Source organism: Squalius cephalus, assembly GCF_949319135.1.
Source record: "Squalius cephalus genome assembly, chromosome: 14".
In the NCBI taxonomy this organism is placed as follows: domain Eukaryota; kingdom Metazoa; phylum Chordata; class Actinopteri; order Cypriniformes; family Leuciscidae; genus Squalius; species Squalius cephalus.
In genome coordinates this window covers 5,621,242-5,635,533 of record NC_137135.1, presented here as the reverse complement: position 1 = coordinate 5,635,533, position 14,292 = coordinate 5,621,242, and the positions used below count along the sequence as shown (strand labels likewise).

General features: G+C 39.1%; 1 protein-coding gene across 3 annotated transcripts in view; it reads left to right on the top strand.

The window, feature by feature from the left end:
• nlgn3a (neuroligin 3a) overlaps nt 1-14,292 on the top strand; it is a 202,478-nt gene that overhangs the window by 113,430 nt on the left and 74,756 nt on the right. For all 3 annotated transcript variants that reach the window (XM_079891895.1, XM_079891893.1, XM_079891894.1), the window contains one exon: nt 14,057-14,242. In XM_079891895.1, the coding sequence (XP_079748021.1) occupies nt 14,057-14,242 (186 nt within the window). The remainder of the gene's footprint in view (nt 1-14,056; nt 14,243-14,292) is intronic.

Sequence of the window (14,292 nt, the reverse complement as noted above, 5' to 3'; positions counted from 1 at the left end):
CCAGGTTATCCTGTATATTTTTCTGTTGCTATGGAAAAACTGGGTAGATTTAGCAATAAATTGGGTATATGATTTATATATGATGTTATGATGAACTATATGTCTTTCTCCACTGACGTTCTGAGTTGTTCAAACCGTTTCTGATGATTGTTAGAAGGCAGACTGAGATGGCGAACGGGAACATGGTTTGTGTAACATTAGCAACACATTATTAGCTGTTTGATAACATAGTCAAGCAAAAGGCTAATCATATTATTTACCGTTATGTGTCCGACGTTGTAAAGAGCGATACCATTGTGCAGGGTTTACTCTAGTAAGTTCACCGAGTGGATCTCTGAACTGCTGTGAGTGAGTGGAGGCGGGGCTCATTTGCATATTCCTAGAACAGTGTATACTAAATGAGGCAAGGGTGTCGAGTTACATTCAAGCTGTTTTAAGGCATGTAGAATTGTTTTTTTCACAGGAAAATGTAATTTTGGTGATCAAAGATTAGTTTTAAGGGACACGATAATTGACTACGGGGGGACTTTAACAACCTTGGAGCACAAGGTAGGGTAAATATTTCAAGATTATGTTAAGGCTAATTGTACTGTGGAGAGTTTCGCATGATGTTTTGAAGCCTGTTAGGAGCTCTATTAGAGTTGAATTGTTGCATAGAATCTTGGGGAAAGTTAACGATTATTAGAAGTGAGTGTTGAGTAGTAAGAGGCAGGACTTCATTTGGCAATGACAGCAACAATAGAGGACTACAAATTACTGTGCCATTAATGTGAAGTAACTGTTTCCTGAGCAATGATTGTGTATCAGTGCAGCCTGTTAAGAAAAACTACTGTCACTTCAGCTTTGATAAAGGTGAGTTTGGTCCGCGGCCTGAGAAGAGGAACAGTGTGTGTTTGTTATGCGTGTGTGTGTGTGTGCGTTTCTAACCTGCGTGAGAGGATGGAGCAGGTAGTAGTGCTTGGGAACTAATTGAAATGAGAGGCGATGTGCAAGTCTCCTCCAACATCGCCAAGCCATTCGTCAGGGTGACATCACCGTACTCACACCACATCCATCTTCCAGAGCAGGCCCAGGCTTGCACCGCTCGCCGTGATTAATATCCATACCTCCCAACTGCACACCGTCACTCCCAGCGCATTCAAACACAAGCACACTGGGAGGCAGCGGGCAGCTTCCCCTGTAATCTTCTGCAGAGCCGGACAGCTGTGGTGTGGGATCCTTTTCCATGCCTACGCCACTGATGGCGGAAAGGGAGTTGGCAAGGAAGAGTGGCAGTGTAGCGCTCCTTTATTGCCCATCCAATAGGAGAATCCGCTGGCTCTGCTGGTAGCCGCACGCTCGACAGCCCCCTAATGAGTTGGATGATGTTTTCACCTTAGAGTGTTAGCAAAACACAAGACGCAGAACAAGGAAAGCCCACAGCAACCACCTGGCATGAGTTTCAGCCACATCTGCGCTGATAATTAAAGGAATTACATCAAGGGTTTACAAAATGGACACAATTTACTTGCCTTCGTTTTGTTCTAAACTTTTTTTCTAAACAGTGAAAGCATTTTGAAACCAGAGGCTGTCAAACTCTAAAAGGCCCAACAAAAATGACTTTTCACTTTTCACTTAAGTAGAGTGAATCAAGGAATGAGATGTACTGTAAGAGCTGTGGCAGAGGGCAAGATATTCAACGAATGACAGGTGGATATTTGGTCTGTTCCTCACACAAAGACTTGTAATATTGAGTTTTATAGAGTGCAGTAGTCAGCTTCCAGAAGTAAAAAAACCCATTCTGCATTGGAATAAATAGAAAAAAAGTCACAATAACTTTAACGATACAGTAAATTAACGACATACCTACTGTGAGCTCTGAGGTTGTTAATTGATGGTATACCCTGCTGAAAAATCCAGTATAAACCAGCATGATCTGGTATAGTGTATCAACAGCATTCAATTAATAGTTTCATATTTCACTATTATTTGTTATCCAATTATGTCATTTGCAATGCTTCATGAGATTCTAGTTCTTTCCCTTACTAAAGCCATTCACAGTCTTTTACATTACAGATTTTCTAATACTTTTTTGGAGTGTCAAATACTTTTTTTCTATTCACACCAACTCCACCCTCTGAAGTCTGATTGGGCCAGACAAAATTACGGAAGACGCTGGATTGTCAACAGTGGTAATAGTGTAGGGGGGAGGAACGTGGCAGAACATTTTGATGCAAATCGACCCGAGTTCGAATCTTCCTTTTGCCAAACTCACTCTACTCCCTTTTCCCATTCCATATCAGATCAGAAAGGCATTTATTTTCAATAAAATGAAGAAAATATTCGAAAAGTGGAAAAACGTGTGTTCAACAATCAAGTGTTTATCGGTTAAGGTTAGGGGTAGGTGTAGGGAGGGCTTTACTGTCCCAATAAGGCAGCATCCATTTGATAATTTTAATAAATATAATCATTTACATTCTGTTATTTTACAACACTGCTTAATTTACAATACTGAGATGCAAGTAGTATCTGCCACTGTTTATAAGTATAAATAGCATCTAACCATTTACACTTATTGCAAAGAAAATACTGCTATTTTTGCATAGTGTAAATACAACCTATTGCTATTTGTACTTAGTGTAAATAGCCGCCGACATACTTTTTTGCTTTAAATCAAAGCTTGTAATGAATTTCCTCATAGCTCAAAATTCTTTAAAAAGGACTTTAAAAAATGATCATATGGGAAATACTTCCGGGAAAAAATGCAGCTGAAAAAATGCAGCTGAAAAAGTGGGCGAAACCCCAATGAACTGTATTGTGTGATTCAGTTCCCAATTCTGATTGGTCAGTCGTGGAACTCACTGAGATAGGTGGCACTGCTGTATATCATAAAACTCATCCGGGTAACTGAAACCAGCGCTACCTTTCACACTACCTTTTTTTGGATCTTGACACCTCCTGGTCACAGAATGATTTCACTGTAAGGGCAGCTCAGAGACCCTTCATCTATCTACTTCATTTTTTCATCTGTGTTCCTCAAAATTCATACAGGTTTGGATTGACATCAGCATGAGTAAACGCTCAATTTCAGAAAGCCCATTTTCAACTGAACTATTCCTTTGAGAACAAGCTGGAACTGTAGGATGACAGAAGAAAAAAAGATGGTCTTATCAAAGCAGGCTGTCAAACCACATTTGGAGTTTTGCGTTGTTCCCCCCCAAAAGGCTCTCATTATGAAGAGATGCAGCTTCCACCTGCGATCGGGGGCGAGCAGCACTTTGAAGATGCTCTGAAATGTGACCACGTACGCCCGCTCCCTTAGACTGATTAGCTTTGATAACCCCCCCGTCTGATGTACGCAACAGTTTCATACTCTTGTAGCTCTCTGGCTGAAGCTTACACTTAGCGTAAAAGCCTTTCGCTGTCTTTGAGATGCAGAGCGAGTCGCCCCCACCCTGACACACACGCTTCCATTCAGTGCCATTCAAAGCTGGATGTGATTGATTGGGAAGTGCTCCATGAGAGCGGGGCCGTTCAATGCACACCACTCTTTTGTCATTCACAGGGTTCCTGCCTGCCCAGAGAGAGCATGTCATGTAATCAGATTAAGAGAAGTGCTGTCACAGGACAGGATGGCTAACAGCTGGCCCATAAGCACCCTGATTTACTTTACGCTGCTTACTGCTTACTCCTAAAGGCATTGGACTTTAGTGGAAGCAATCTGTTTTATCAGTCCCAAATTTCCCGGGTCGTTTATCCTCGCCTATCAACGTTATGGGTTTTGGTTTGTAGCGTTCCACAACGGCACGTAAATATGACAGGTTTTTGTGTCTTTGAGGTGAATGCGCTTAATACCGTAGAAATTGCATGTCCGTTGCAATCTCATCAAATGCTCATTTTCAGCTGAGTTGAAAATCAAAATACCAAGAATGCACCGGTTGTTTCATCTGATAGTAAAGAGTTTGGGCTGAGATTCTTGGCGTCAAGAGCTCTTACTGTTATTAAGAGCTCAAAGATGAAAAGGCGGTCTTGTCAGATCTCATCTAAATCCAGGTATGACATTCCTCTAATGCTGTCCCATCATATATCTGCAGTCATTAATTCCACGCCAGTCACTCCATCATAAACCTCTCCTTGATAAATGATGGAATTATATGATTTATCGGTCAATGATGCGGTGTTCGTTTTTTTTTTTTTTTGTCTGGATGTAGTCATTTATTCAGAAATGCATCACAATGCAGTACATAGTGTCTTCTGTAATGAATATGTTAACAAGTGCAAAATGTCATGGTGGTATAACTCATAGACATATTAATCACAAGATGCAGCTTCTGCACATATGTCAATCGCCATCTTGAAATGGTCAACAAGAACTGTTTACTGTAAATGGATGTTGAAGATGCCTCAGTGATATAGTAATATGTATATCTATGTAGATTACATATATAAATGTAGACATAATAATATATACTAAAATAGATTGCTATGCAAATCTTTACTATCCAACGCATGCTTAAGATCACCAGATTCAATGGTGTTTTACCAATACTTATCATCCAAAATATGCAGAATTGTTTATTATTAATTCAATCTTGTAAAAATTGGCTAGAAAAAAAAACAAAAACAAAACTGTTGCTGCCTGTTGCAGACCACATCTATAAATGTACTTTGCTTGTTTTTTGTTATTTGTTGGCCAAAATAAATGCGGTGGAACTAACATAAAGGATGCATTTAGTAACACTTTATTTTACAGTGTCCTTGGTACACGTTACATTACTGTAGTAATAACTATAAATTATGCATAATTACATGCCACTAACCCCAAACCAACCCCTTATCCTAACCCTATAGTAAGTACATGTAGTTAATTATTATTGCTCAGTACTTAAATGTATAATTACACTGTAACACCTTAAAATAAAGTGGAACCAAGCGTTTTGGTGTCACATGACAAGAAAAACATAAATGGGTGACAGATATTTTCACGTTTTCGTTACATGGCGAGATTATTCAGATTTCCCAATGGCAAATGGTATAATGTTGGTATAACAGTTGAAAGATGTGTACATTTGTGTATTCAAGATGAAAGGAAAATATTTTATGTTTAATGTAAATGTTTATTATATCGCTTGACATTATCATTAATTCAAAAGTCATTAAATTGCTAGATGAAAATGTGTGAAACCTATATAAATAACTCCATGTGTATTTAAATGTGGAGTTAAAACACCACCAAAGATTTCAAACGGGAATACCCATTAGAATGAGTGATTTGCACTTTTTTTTTTTTTTATGAAATTCTGACAAGTGCACTTGTGTATGTGTGTATGTAAACCATCCCAGTAATTCGGAGAAAAACAAGCCTAGCCCCATACTTTCCTGGATGCCATTCATTGCATGCTGGAAGCGTATCTATTTCGCAGAGAAACCTCTCGTTGTGGCCTCTTCTTTTCCGCCCCTCCATCAGAAAGCGAGCAGAAATGAGATGTGAATGGGCCCCAGTGTTCAGAGGGCCGTAAAAACAGCTCTCTTGTTCTAGCCTTCCCCCCGACTTCCCAGACACATCATTGAATCGGCCAGAGAGTGTCTTTGAAGAGAGGACTGTACAGTGATCCAAATGCTCTTTCCCACTCTTTCAGGGATGTGCTCTCCGCCTCTGCCTAGCCCTTTTCCCTTTCAAATACCATATTTATGTTTTTTGAGGGTGGCCTTCCCTTTCCTTCGTCATCCTCACCCCAGAGCCCCTCTTTTCAGCCCTGGGGAGAGAATGGAGGGGGGTTATGAGACTGTCAAGGCAGTGATTGTGTAGCTGAGGTTGGGCAGGCGGGGCTGGGAGACTGGCAGATACTTCAGACACACAGACAGCCTTGTTAGCTGGCATCCACAGAGAATGAAAGAGAGGAAGACAGACTGGGTGATGTCAAAAGCTACTACTCCATTGCATCATCCTCTTCCTTCCTTCATTATTGTCTTCCTCCATTAGTAACACAGGCTCTATCTAAAGCTCAGTAACGAGTATCACGTATTCTCCATTCTTTTTGCCTCAGCTTCTGAAAGATTAGAGGGATTTTCCACTCCAAAATGATTATATCATAATATATCATAATTCACTCACTCTCTGGACTTTTGTTGAAAAAAATTAAGATATTTTTAATATTCTCTCAATATGTTGTCCATTCTTTAAAAAGTAAATCAATAATGCCAGTCTCCCAACCTCAGCAACATTTACAAGCTTCTAAAAGTACATAAAGACATTGTTTAAGCATAAAACACCATGTGAATCAAGCATATGGATTATTTGATGAAAAGATTTAATTTAGGTATTTATTCACATAAACATTGATTAGTGCACACTGGTTCTCGTGTGTCAACCAAGATTGCTTGAGCTGCCGTTTACCATATTTGATGATGAAAGTTTTTTTTTTTTTTTTTTTTTTTTTTTTTCGGCTGCAATGCACATTTAACTTCCCACTACATTAAAGAGATATTCACTAAGTTTGTAGGTGTGTTTCATTACAGGCGGTAAGTACCCTACAAAGAGAATATCACAGGGGTATATACCAACATCTGTCCCAGCCCTAATTTTTAGCGCAATTTTCCTACGGACAAAATTGCGATTGTTAACTCATGATTTCTGTTCTGTCTGTGCGCACCAATCTTGCACTTCTATCTCCTCCTCAACCAGACCACCTAGAGACTTCGGGTTTTCGGCATTATGTTAAGGAAGGTCTAATCTCGGGAACGCACACAAAAAAAAAAAAAAAAAAAAAAAAAACAACAACAAAAAAACATAAAAACATTTACTATCTCTTAGTGTTGTGATCCCATGACGTCAGAAAATTGCGCTAAAACACTCACTGAGTTTTTATTACTTGTTTATATGAAGGCCACTACAAACAGCATAGGGAATAGGGGAAGATCGATACCTCACTTCACAGGAAGTGGAGAGGGATATTTACCCATCAGTCGTTGCGCATCACTCCAGGAAGTTTGTCTAAAATAAAGTTTAAAAAGTACCACCACCATCACCATCTCGTTTACGCTAAAACCTTTTGAACTGTAAGGCCTAGAAACAAAATCCCAGATTCCTCATGCCGAGTTGAATGCGTACCATGCTTTCAATTACAACTAAATTTCCTGCCATTTTGAATTTTCAGAAAACCGTACTTTATTGAACTTGCCCAAGACAGTTCATCTGATCTTCACCAAAACTGGCTCAGATCAGCAGTTGCTGAGATAAAGTTATTAAATGTTTTGAGACAAAACTTGGTACCTGTCAACACATTCTTGTACAGGAATAGTGCAACCTTGGCTTAAACTTCTAAATGGTTTGGCCTAAAGTCATGAGACTGGTCTCTTTAGTTATTAGGCGCAGCATACCAAGTCGAACGATACCATGTTTCACCATGTCAACCATTTTGTGTGTCAGCCATTTTGAATTTTTACAGTAAGATGTTATTATTTACGAACATAGTAATGTATTGTGAAACATAGTATGTGTTGTTGTCACCATGAAGGAGCCTGAGAACTGTGGGGCCGGCGCCACCTAGTGGCCAAAAAATAGAAATATATGCTTGTAATTTTTTTTTTAAACAAATTTTCTTGTGGATCATTTCCTTGCACTGGGACATGCCGAGTACAACAATACCAAACATGCAAGTTCTATAGCTTGTCCAACATTTTGATTTATCACATAAATTACTATTGCAAATTGGTTCTAGGTCGTTCGCTTGATTGGAATAAAGTTGGAATTTTGATTCTTCGTGCCAAAGGAACCCTGTCAAAGAATCATTTGTATATAAATGGATATAATTATTAAATGGAATAAGATATTTTCATAAAATATGACACATTTGTGTAAGGCCTCAGTCTAAGAACACACTGAGTAAAAGTAGCAGGACTGGGCCACTTATTGGCGCCATAATATAACAAAACATGACATTTACTTTAACTACAGAACCGTTGGTCCAATTGACCTCAAAATTGGCATGCAATGTCTTTTTTTGAGCTGCCATCATTGTCTATGATGACAGTTGTGTATCTTGAGAAACATGACCCCCCCCCCCCCCCCCCCGATTTATTCAACCAACATTTTTGCAGATAGTTTGCTTGTTGCTACTTGCAGCTAAATGCTGTATTTATTTAGTTTCACGAGTGTTTATAATTTTTAACTGTGAAACAAGACAATCGTACATTTGCAATGTCTGCAGTGACATCCTAATATACAGTACATGACTCTAAAAATGATAAGCATGTGATGTACGAGGCCTTTGGGAATGCATGAAATGCAGAAGTGAGTGGAAATGTTTTGATATTCAAAGCATGCTCAGAGCGAGGCTGTCTGATGAGCTGTCCAGGTGACAGGGTAGATGAACGGAGGGCAAGGCATTGGATGGACAGCAGTGAGCAATCCGCCCGACGGCTTTAGTGATGAAAGAAGGTGAGGAAATCTCCAGTGGGTTTGCTGTATATTTAATGTGGTCATATTCCAGCGTCAGCTCCAGCCCAACTCCCACCAGCTCAATGTCATGTCATTGTTGCCGCATCGATCGATATCTGTGTGTGCGATTGAGCCAAAAATGTTTTACAATGATGGAATTTGAACATGCAGGATTGGCCTGAGACAGAGCTTTCACCCTCTTTCTGTCAGCATTGTGAACAAGAGCTATTGTTAAAACTCTTATAGGAGAGTCTGTGTTTCATCACCTTTAGTGATGGTAAGCACTACTGATATTGTAAGTCACCTTATGAGCTTTTTTCTGCCTGTGGAAAGCATTCTATTCCCCTAGGGGATAATAATATTGTAATGTATTGCATTATCATCAAATTAACAAGTACCATCATCTCTAGAGCCCATATGATGCTGGGAAATGTACAGATAGCAGATTACAGACTACAAATACAGCATTGCTGTGTTTTTTTTTGTTTTGTTTTTCTAGGTGAATGTAAATTCTGGGATGGCCCTACACAACATAAACATATTGAACTTGACTAGATGTTTTACCCTGGACAGTCCCATATTTCAACTCTTTTTAGTGACCCAACTTCTTATTAAAAAATCATGTTTTGTCCTGTATTTCTTCTTTCCCAAATTGTCTTTGCTAGGTGATCATAAAAGTGAGTATAGGTCCGAGCCACGCGAGAATAACCTAATCAAAGGTAGCCAATCTCGTCATTGTATATTTTGGAGAACAATTGGTTATCGATTAGCCTAATTTGCAGTTAGTGAAGGCGGGATATTAGAGAGTGCGGAGGAGTCAGATGCCAATATATCAAAGAAGTGAGTGTGTACATTTAATGAATATCTTCAAAAAGAGTTTATTAGAAAAAAGTTATCTGCAGTAAGTGGAAAAAAAAAACACTCATTGTGGTATCAGGCTGAATGATGCACACCAGAAGCGCTCTCTCAGACAGTGCGCAATCCAGAATTCAGTTCTCTTTGCGCCTGATTGGTCAAATATAGACACAGTTGTATCTTGGGTAAATACAGTTGGTTATGGCTTTAGTGAACATAAACAGCTTGATGAAAGCCAGATATGTGTCAGTATATTTGGTCCTGTTTACACCTGGTATTGAGATGCGTTTTGGTCGATCAGATCACAAGTGGACGACGCTAAATACAAGTGTAAAAACGTTTTGAGCTTGTCCACTTTCCACCTCTTCCAGAGGTAGTTGAAAACGCATTAGACCGGATTGCTTTCGTAATGTAAATGCTCAGGTGGTCTCGTTCCATATTACACCATGAGAGATCTGGTCACCCATGTAACAGGCAATAACAGGTTGAAGTAAAAGCTAATATAACCTCAGTCTGACCCCAGTGCTTTGTAAATTCTACAACAGCCCTGCATATAAAACAGTGATGTGTAAAAACATCTTTTAAAAATCGTAATTGCTTTCCTAAGAAAACATTTGCTTCCACATTTCCAATTAAAATACATCCACAAACCACAGAGAATATATTTTTTAAATGTAGCCTGTGGGCTAGCTTTGTTGTCTTCTATAATAGTTCTGGAAGTTGTTTTCAAATTAGATCATATTGAATAATTTTCAGTCCAAGCCATTACTGCTTGTGTGTTGTTGTGTTTTTTTTTTAAATGTAAAATGTAAAGAAAAAAATATTAATAATAATAACAAAAAATATCTAAATAATAATGAAATGTAATTACCATTTACCATTACAATCACTGTAGTGGATTAAAGTAAAATGGGTTACATTAGTACTGTTACTGTATTATTGCATAAATGCTGTAACTGATTAATTAATTTACACCTCTAGTTGTGTGTTGGGGTGATCTCTGACTGCTGGTGAATAATGCCATGTTTGTGCTCATTAACGAGTATTTGAGAAGACAAACACAGCAATGTATTTTGCATGAATATAAGTGATTTAACTCTCATTTGATTCAGCGTGCGGCTCTACGTCAATATAAAGTGACATAATGAAGTGCAGAATGTCTGCCAATGCCCTTGAGATGCTCTCTATAAACCTATTTCCTATCTTTGCACGCTCCTCTGTACAGGAAGCAGCCTTTCAAAAAAACATGCTTTATTTGATATGCTAATATATTACATGCTGTTTAATTGATTTGTTCCTGATGAAAGCACAATAAAAATGCATTTGGGGAACAAGATGGTGAGCCTTCTCTTCCATCCATAGAGGAGCAGCGCTCCCTTTGCATTACAATAATTTGCCGTCATAAAGACGTGTTTATTCGCTGTTTATTTCACATAAGTTAAGATGTGTCCAGTCAGTCATGTTTTTATGTAAAGATTCCTCCCAAGAAAAGTCAAGCATATATAATGTGAGAACAACACTTATTTCTCAGAGGAAATGGAATCAGATCGTATTCATTAATTTCTTCGTTCAGCCGCTTCATACACCTAAAAATTGGTAAATTGTTCCCTTATTAAGCTATTTCAACCTGATTTAAACCATAAAAATGAGTTGTGTTGATACAAATGTTTTTAGTTTGATTTAATAATTAGTTTGACTTGATTAAAACCAGTTAACGTAGATGTTACAATTTTTAGGCTACTTTTTTGTCAGTTTAAAGGCTCACTGAAGTGCCTTGGACCGCTCAGCTCTGTGTGATGCGTCAACGTAATTTCCACTGAAACAGGAAGCTAAGGCGGGACATATTGAATGGATAGCCAATAGCGTTTAGTTTCCCTCACAGACTGACAGCACCATGGAGGCGAATCCGAGTGCTGATGATACGTTGGATTTTAGTAGAGGTGTAAATAAATTCTAGTCATTTCATTCTTAACTAACGTACAGTTGGAAAACTGAATAAAACTCGAGCGTTTGAGCAACCGAACACACACTCCAACACATATTGCTCTGGGACGTGTCAATGCTCGCTTTGGCCAGGTGGTGTTTATAGCAGAGGGGGTGGAGCTTTACATTCTAGAGCGCATTTGATTGGACAGAAGATCTGATGAGAAGCTGAAGTCATAAAAATCCGCGATCCATTTTAGCGGAAGTGAGGGACAGTACGTTTTGAACGCTTATATCTCCTAAATGCAAATATTGTCATTGTTTTGGAACACACCAGCTTATTCATAACCTTAAGGCTGACATATTCATACTAAAAGCAAAAAAACTTAAATTTTGATTTCAGGGGGCATTTAAGATGCCATTTTTATTTTTTTCCACTATAACCACTGACTTGCACGCACAGGATTGTGGGATAGGCACTGAAGGATGCTTTATGCTGCCTTCAAAAACCGACCAGATGAAGGCAGCTCAGCAGACACGAGGTTATGCAAATATTGGATTTGGACGTGTACTGTAGCTTTCAGACACAGCTATCAAATTGAGATTTCATGCAGTTGTTCTGTGAATATGAATGATATTACCCGTCATTTATTGGCTCCTTAATTGTAGAGACAAGCACACTCTCTGGAGGGAAATTGCCTTTGATTGTAATGCTCTTCTGCATTATTTGATCACCATGTTGATCATCTGCCATGATCAATGTAGCACATTCTTTCAAATATGGCTTCATTTTTTTTAAATACACATGGTGTGGCATTATTACAGTGCATTTTCTGCCTGCTTCAACTGAATTTGCAGGTGGTAAGTGAATAAAACCCAGGAGTTTGCACCGAAATTCTACATGCTAATGTCGCACAGCTGTTTAGTGAATCCCCTCTTATCTCTCTCGCCCACTCTCCCCTTCTCTATTTCAGTCTCTGGTTTTCTCTCGCATTCGCACGAAAACGCAGTGGCACACATGTTAACACCAGCCCTGCAGTTTGAGGCTTTCCCTCTAGAGATGTCAGGTTGTCAAAGCTAACCATCCACTGTTGGAGTGAAGACAGGAAGCAATTCAGATAAAACATTTAGCCTCTGTGTATCAGAAAATTCATTTCCCAGTCACCAGCTCTAATAATAGCTCTTCTGGGAGGCAACATGTAGATTAACATTGTTTCATTGTTGTTGCTCTATTCCACGCTAGGAAATCTCTGTCTGTTGTGTACATTTGTAAATAATTTCTCATACAAAACTACCAATACAAAATTTCTCTCTAATACTGCTTAAACCGAGGCGCTACAGTCATGTACAGCAATGTCACATTTAAAATGCCCTTTATTGTTCGATTTTCGTGATAAAATGGACTGAATTTGAAAGCTGAGACTTTGTTTCTTATTATCAGAAGTGAAGCTCAATGCTCTTTGCGATTGGATTGGAAGTGATACAAATTATGTTTGATGTAGGGAAAAATCGCAGACCTGCAACCCTGGCTTGAACTACAGGTGATTTGTTGGGTCAAATAGAGCTTTAAAGGGGCTATGTGTAGGTTTTTACTTAAAAAAATCTTTAAGATAGAGTTTTCATTTGTACATTTATGAGCCAACCATAATGTAATAGAAAGAATGACACCTTGACTGTCCACCACGGTTGCCTCTATCAGCCTGTAGGCTCAATTGTGTGTGGAGGAGTCGGGTCCGAATTGGCGGAAATTCACAAAATGTGACGTCATGCGCGTTCTCGTCTACTTGGGCTTACATCCGTACGGCAGCCATTAGTAAACAGCAGTAGTGTTTCAAATGGACTCTGCGGACGGAAAAGAAGCGACCAGCCTCCAGCACAATCCAGACACCCACTATATAATAACCTTACAGTACTGTAACTTTTCTTACCTCTGTAAACGTGCTGGTGAATCTCAATGAGCTGTCTGTGGTTGCTGCGGCAACTCTCTGGTTGCTGTGGTCGTGCTCTTACAAGCGTGCGCACCGAGAACGAGCATGAGGCTGGCTGCAGTTTCTCTAACGGCCACTGGTGTCAGTAACGGTTAGAAATTTCAGAACTTACGCAATGCTCCTTTAACATCGCTATATGTTAATCTTAAATGTTAATACGTTATTGTCGCGTTAACTTTGACAGCCCTAAATACAACAGCAGAGATTTTCTTCAAACACAGTGTGAATTGCAATCTGAATTTTTCCCGCCCCTTTTAATTGACAGGATATAATTGGCCCTCATCATGGGCTGTTTTCAAACAGTCGATACCGATTATTGGCCTATTCATCCGTGCATCCCTATATAATTATCTATATAAATACAGGTTGAGTGCAATGATTGGTCAACATACTATCAGCACAGTATTCTACATTTGCCTTTATTAGGTATTTATAATGGTGCAAAATAATACAATAACAATATTTTCCATTTTATAAAGAAAATGTGAGTTGCTGTGGTTGCCAGGCAGTGCTATGCATTTGCCAAGGTATTCAGAGTGTTTTGGAAAAAAAATTGTGCTGTTGCTGAGGTTTTAAAATCAAAAGAGCTGATTCCTGTATGAAGTCTCTATGATATTTTAGCTTAAAGATATGCCTTGAGTCCCTCATTCAAAGTGAGTCTATGGGATTTATCCACTCGTTTTATCATCTACCAGGCAAAAAGTCCGAAAGTGCACCTCCCCTCAGATAGCCAATGTGAAGTATCATTCAAATCCATTGCACAAACGATGTGAAACAAGATCAAATCCATGAATTTGTCTGACAAGAGGCTTAAGAAGATCCCTCAGATACTGCAGGTTTCTCAATGCCATGTGTGCTCATTGTGTTACAGGGTTCCTCAGCACAGGAGACCAGGCTGCTAAAGGGAATTATGGGATTCTGGATCAGATCCAGGCTCTGCGTTGGATAAGCGAGAACATTGGCTATTTCGGCGGCGATTCCAATCGCATCACTGTTTTTGGATCAGGAATTGGTGCCTCTTGCGTGAGCCTTCTGACCCTGTCCCATCATTCTGAAGGTAAGGGAACATTTCATTCCACAGAAGAACAAGTACATCAAAATTAATAC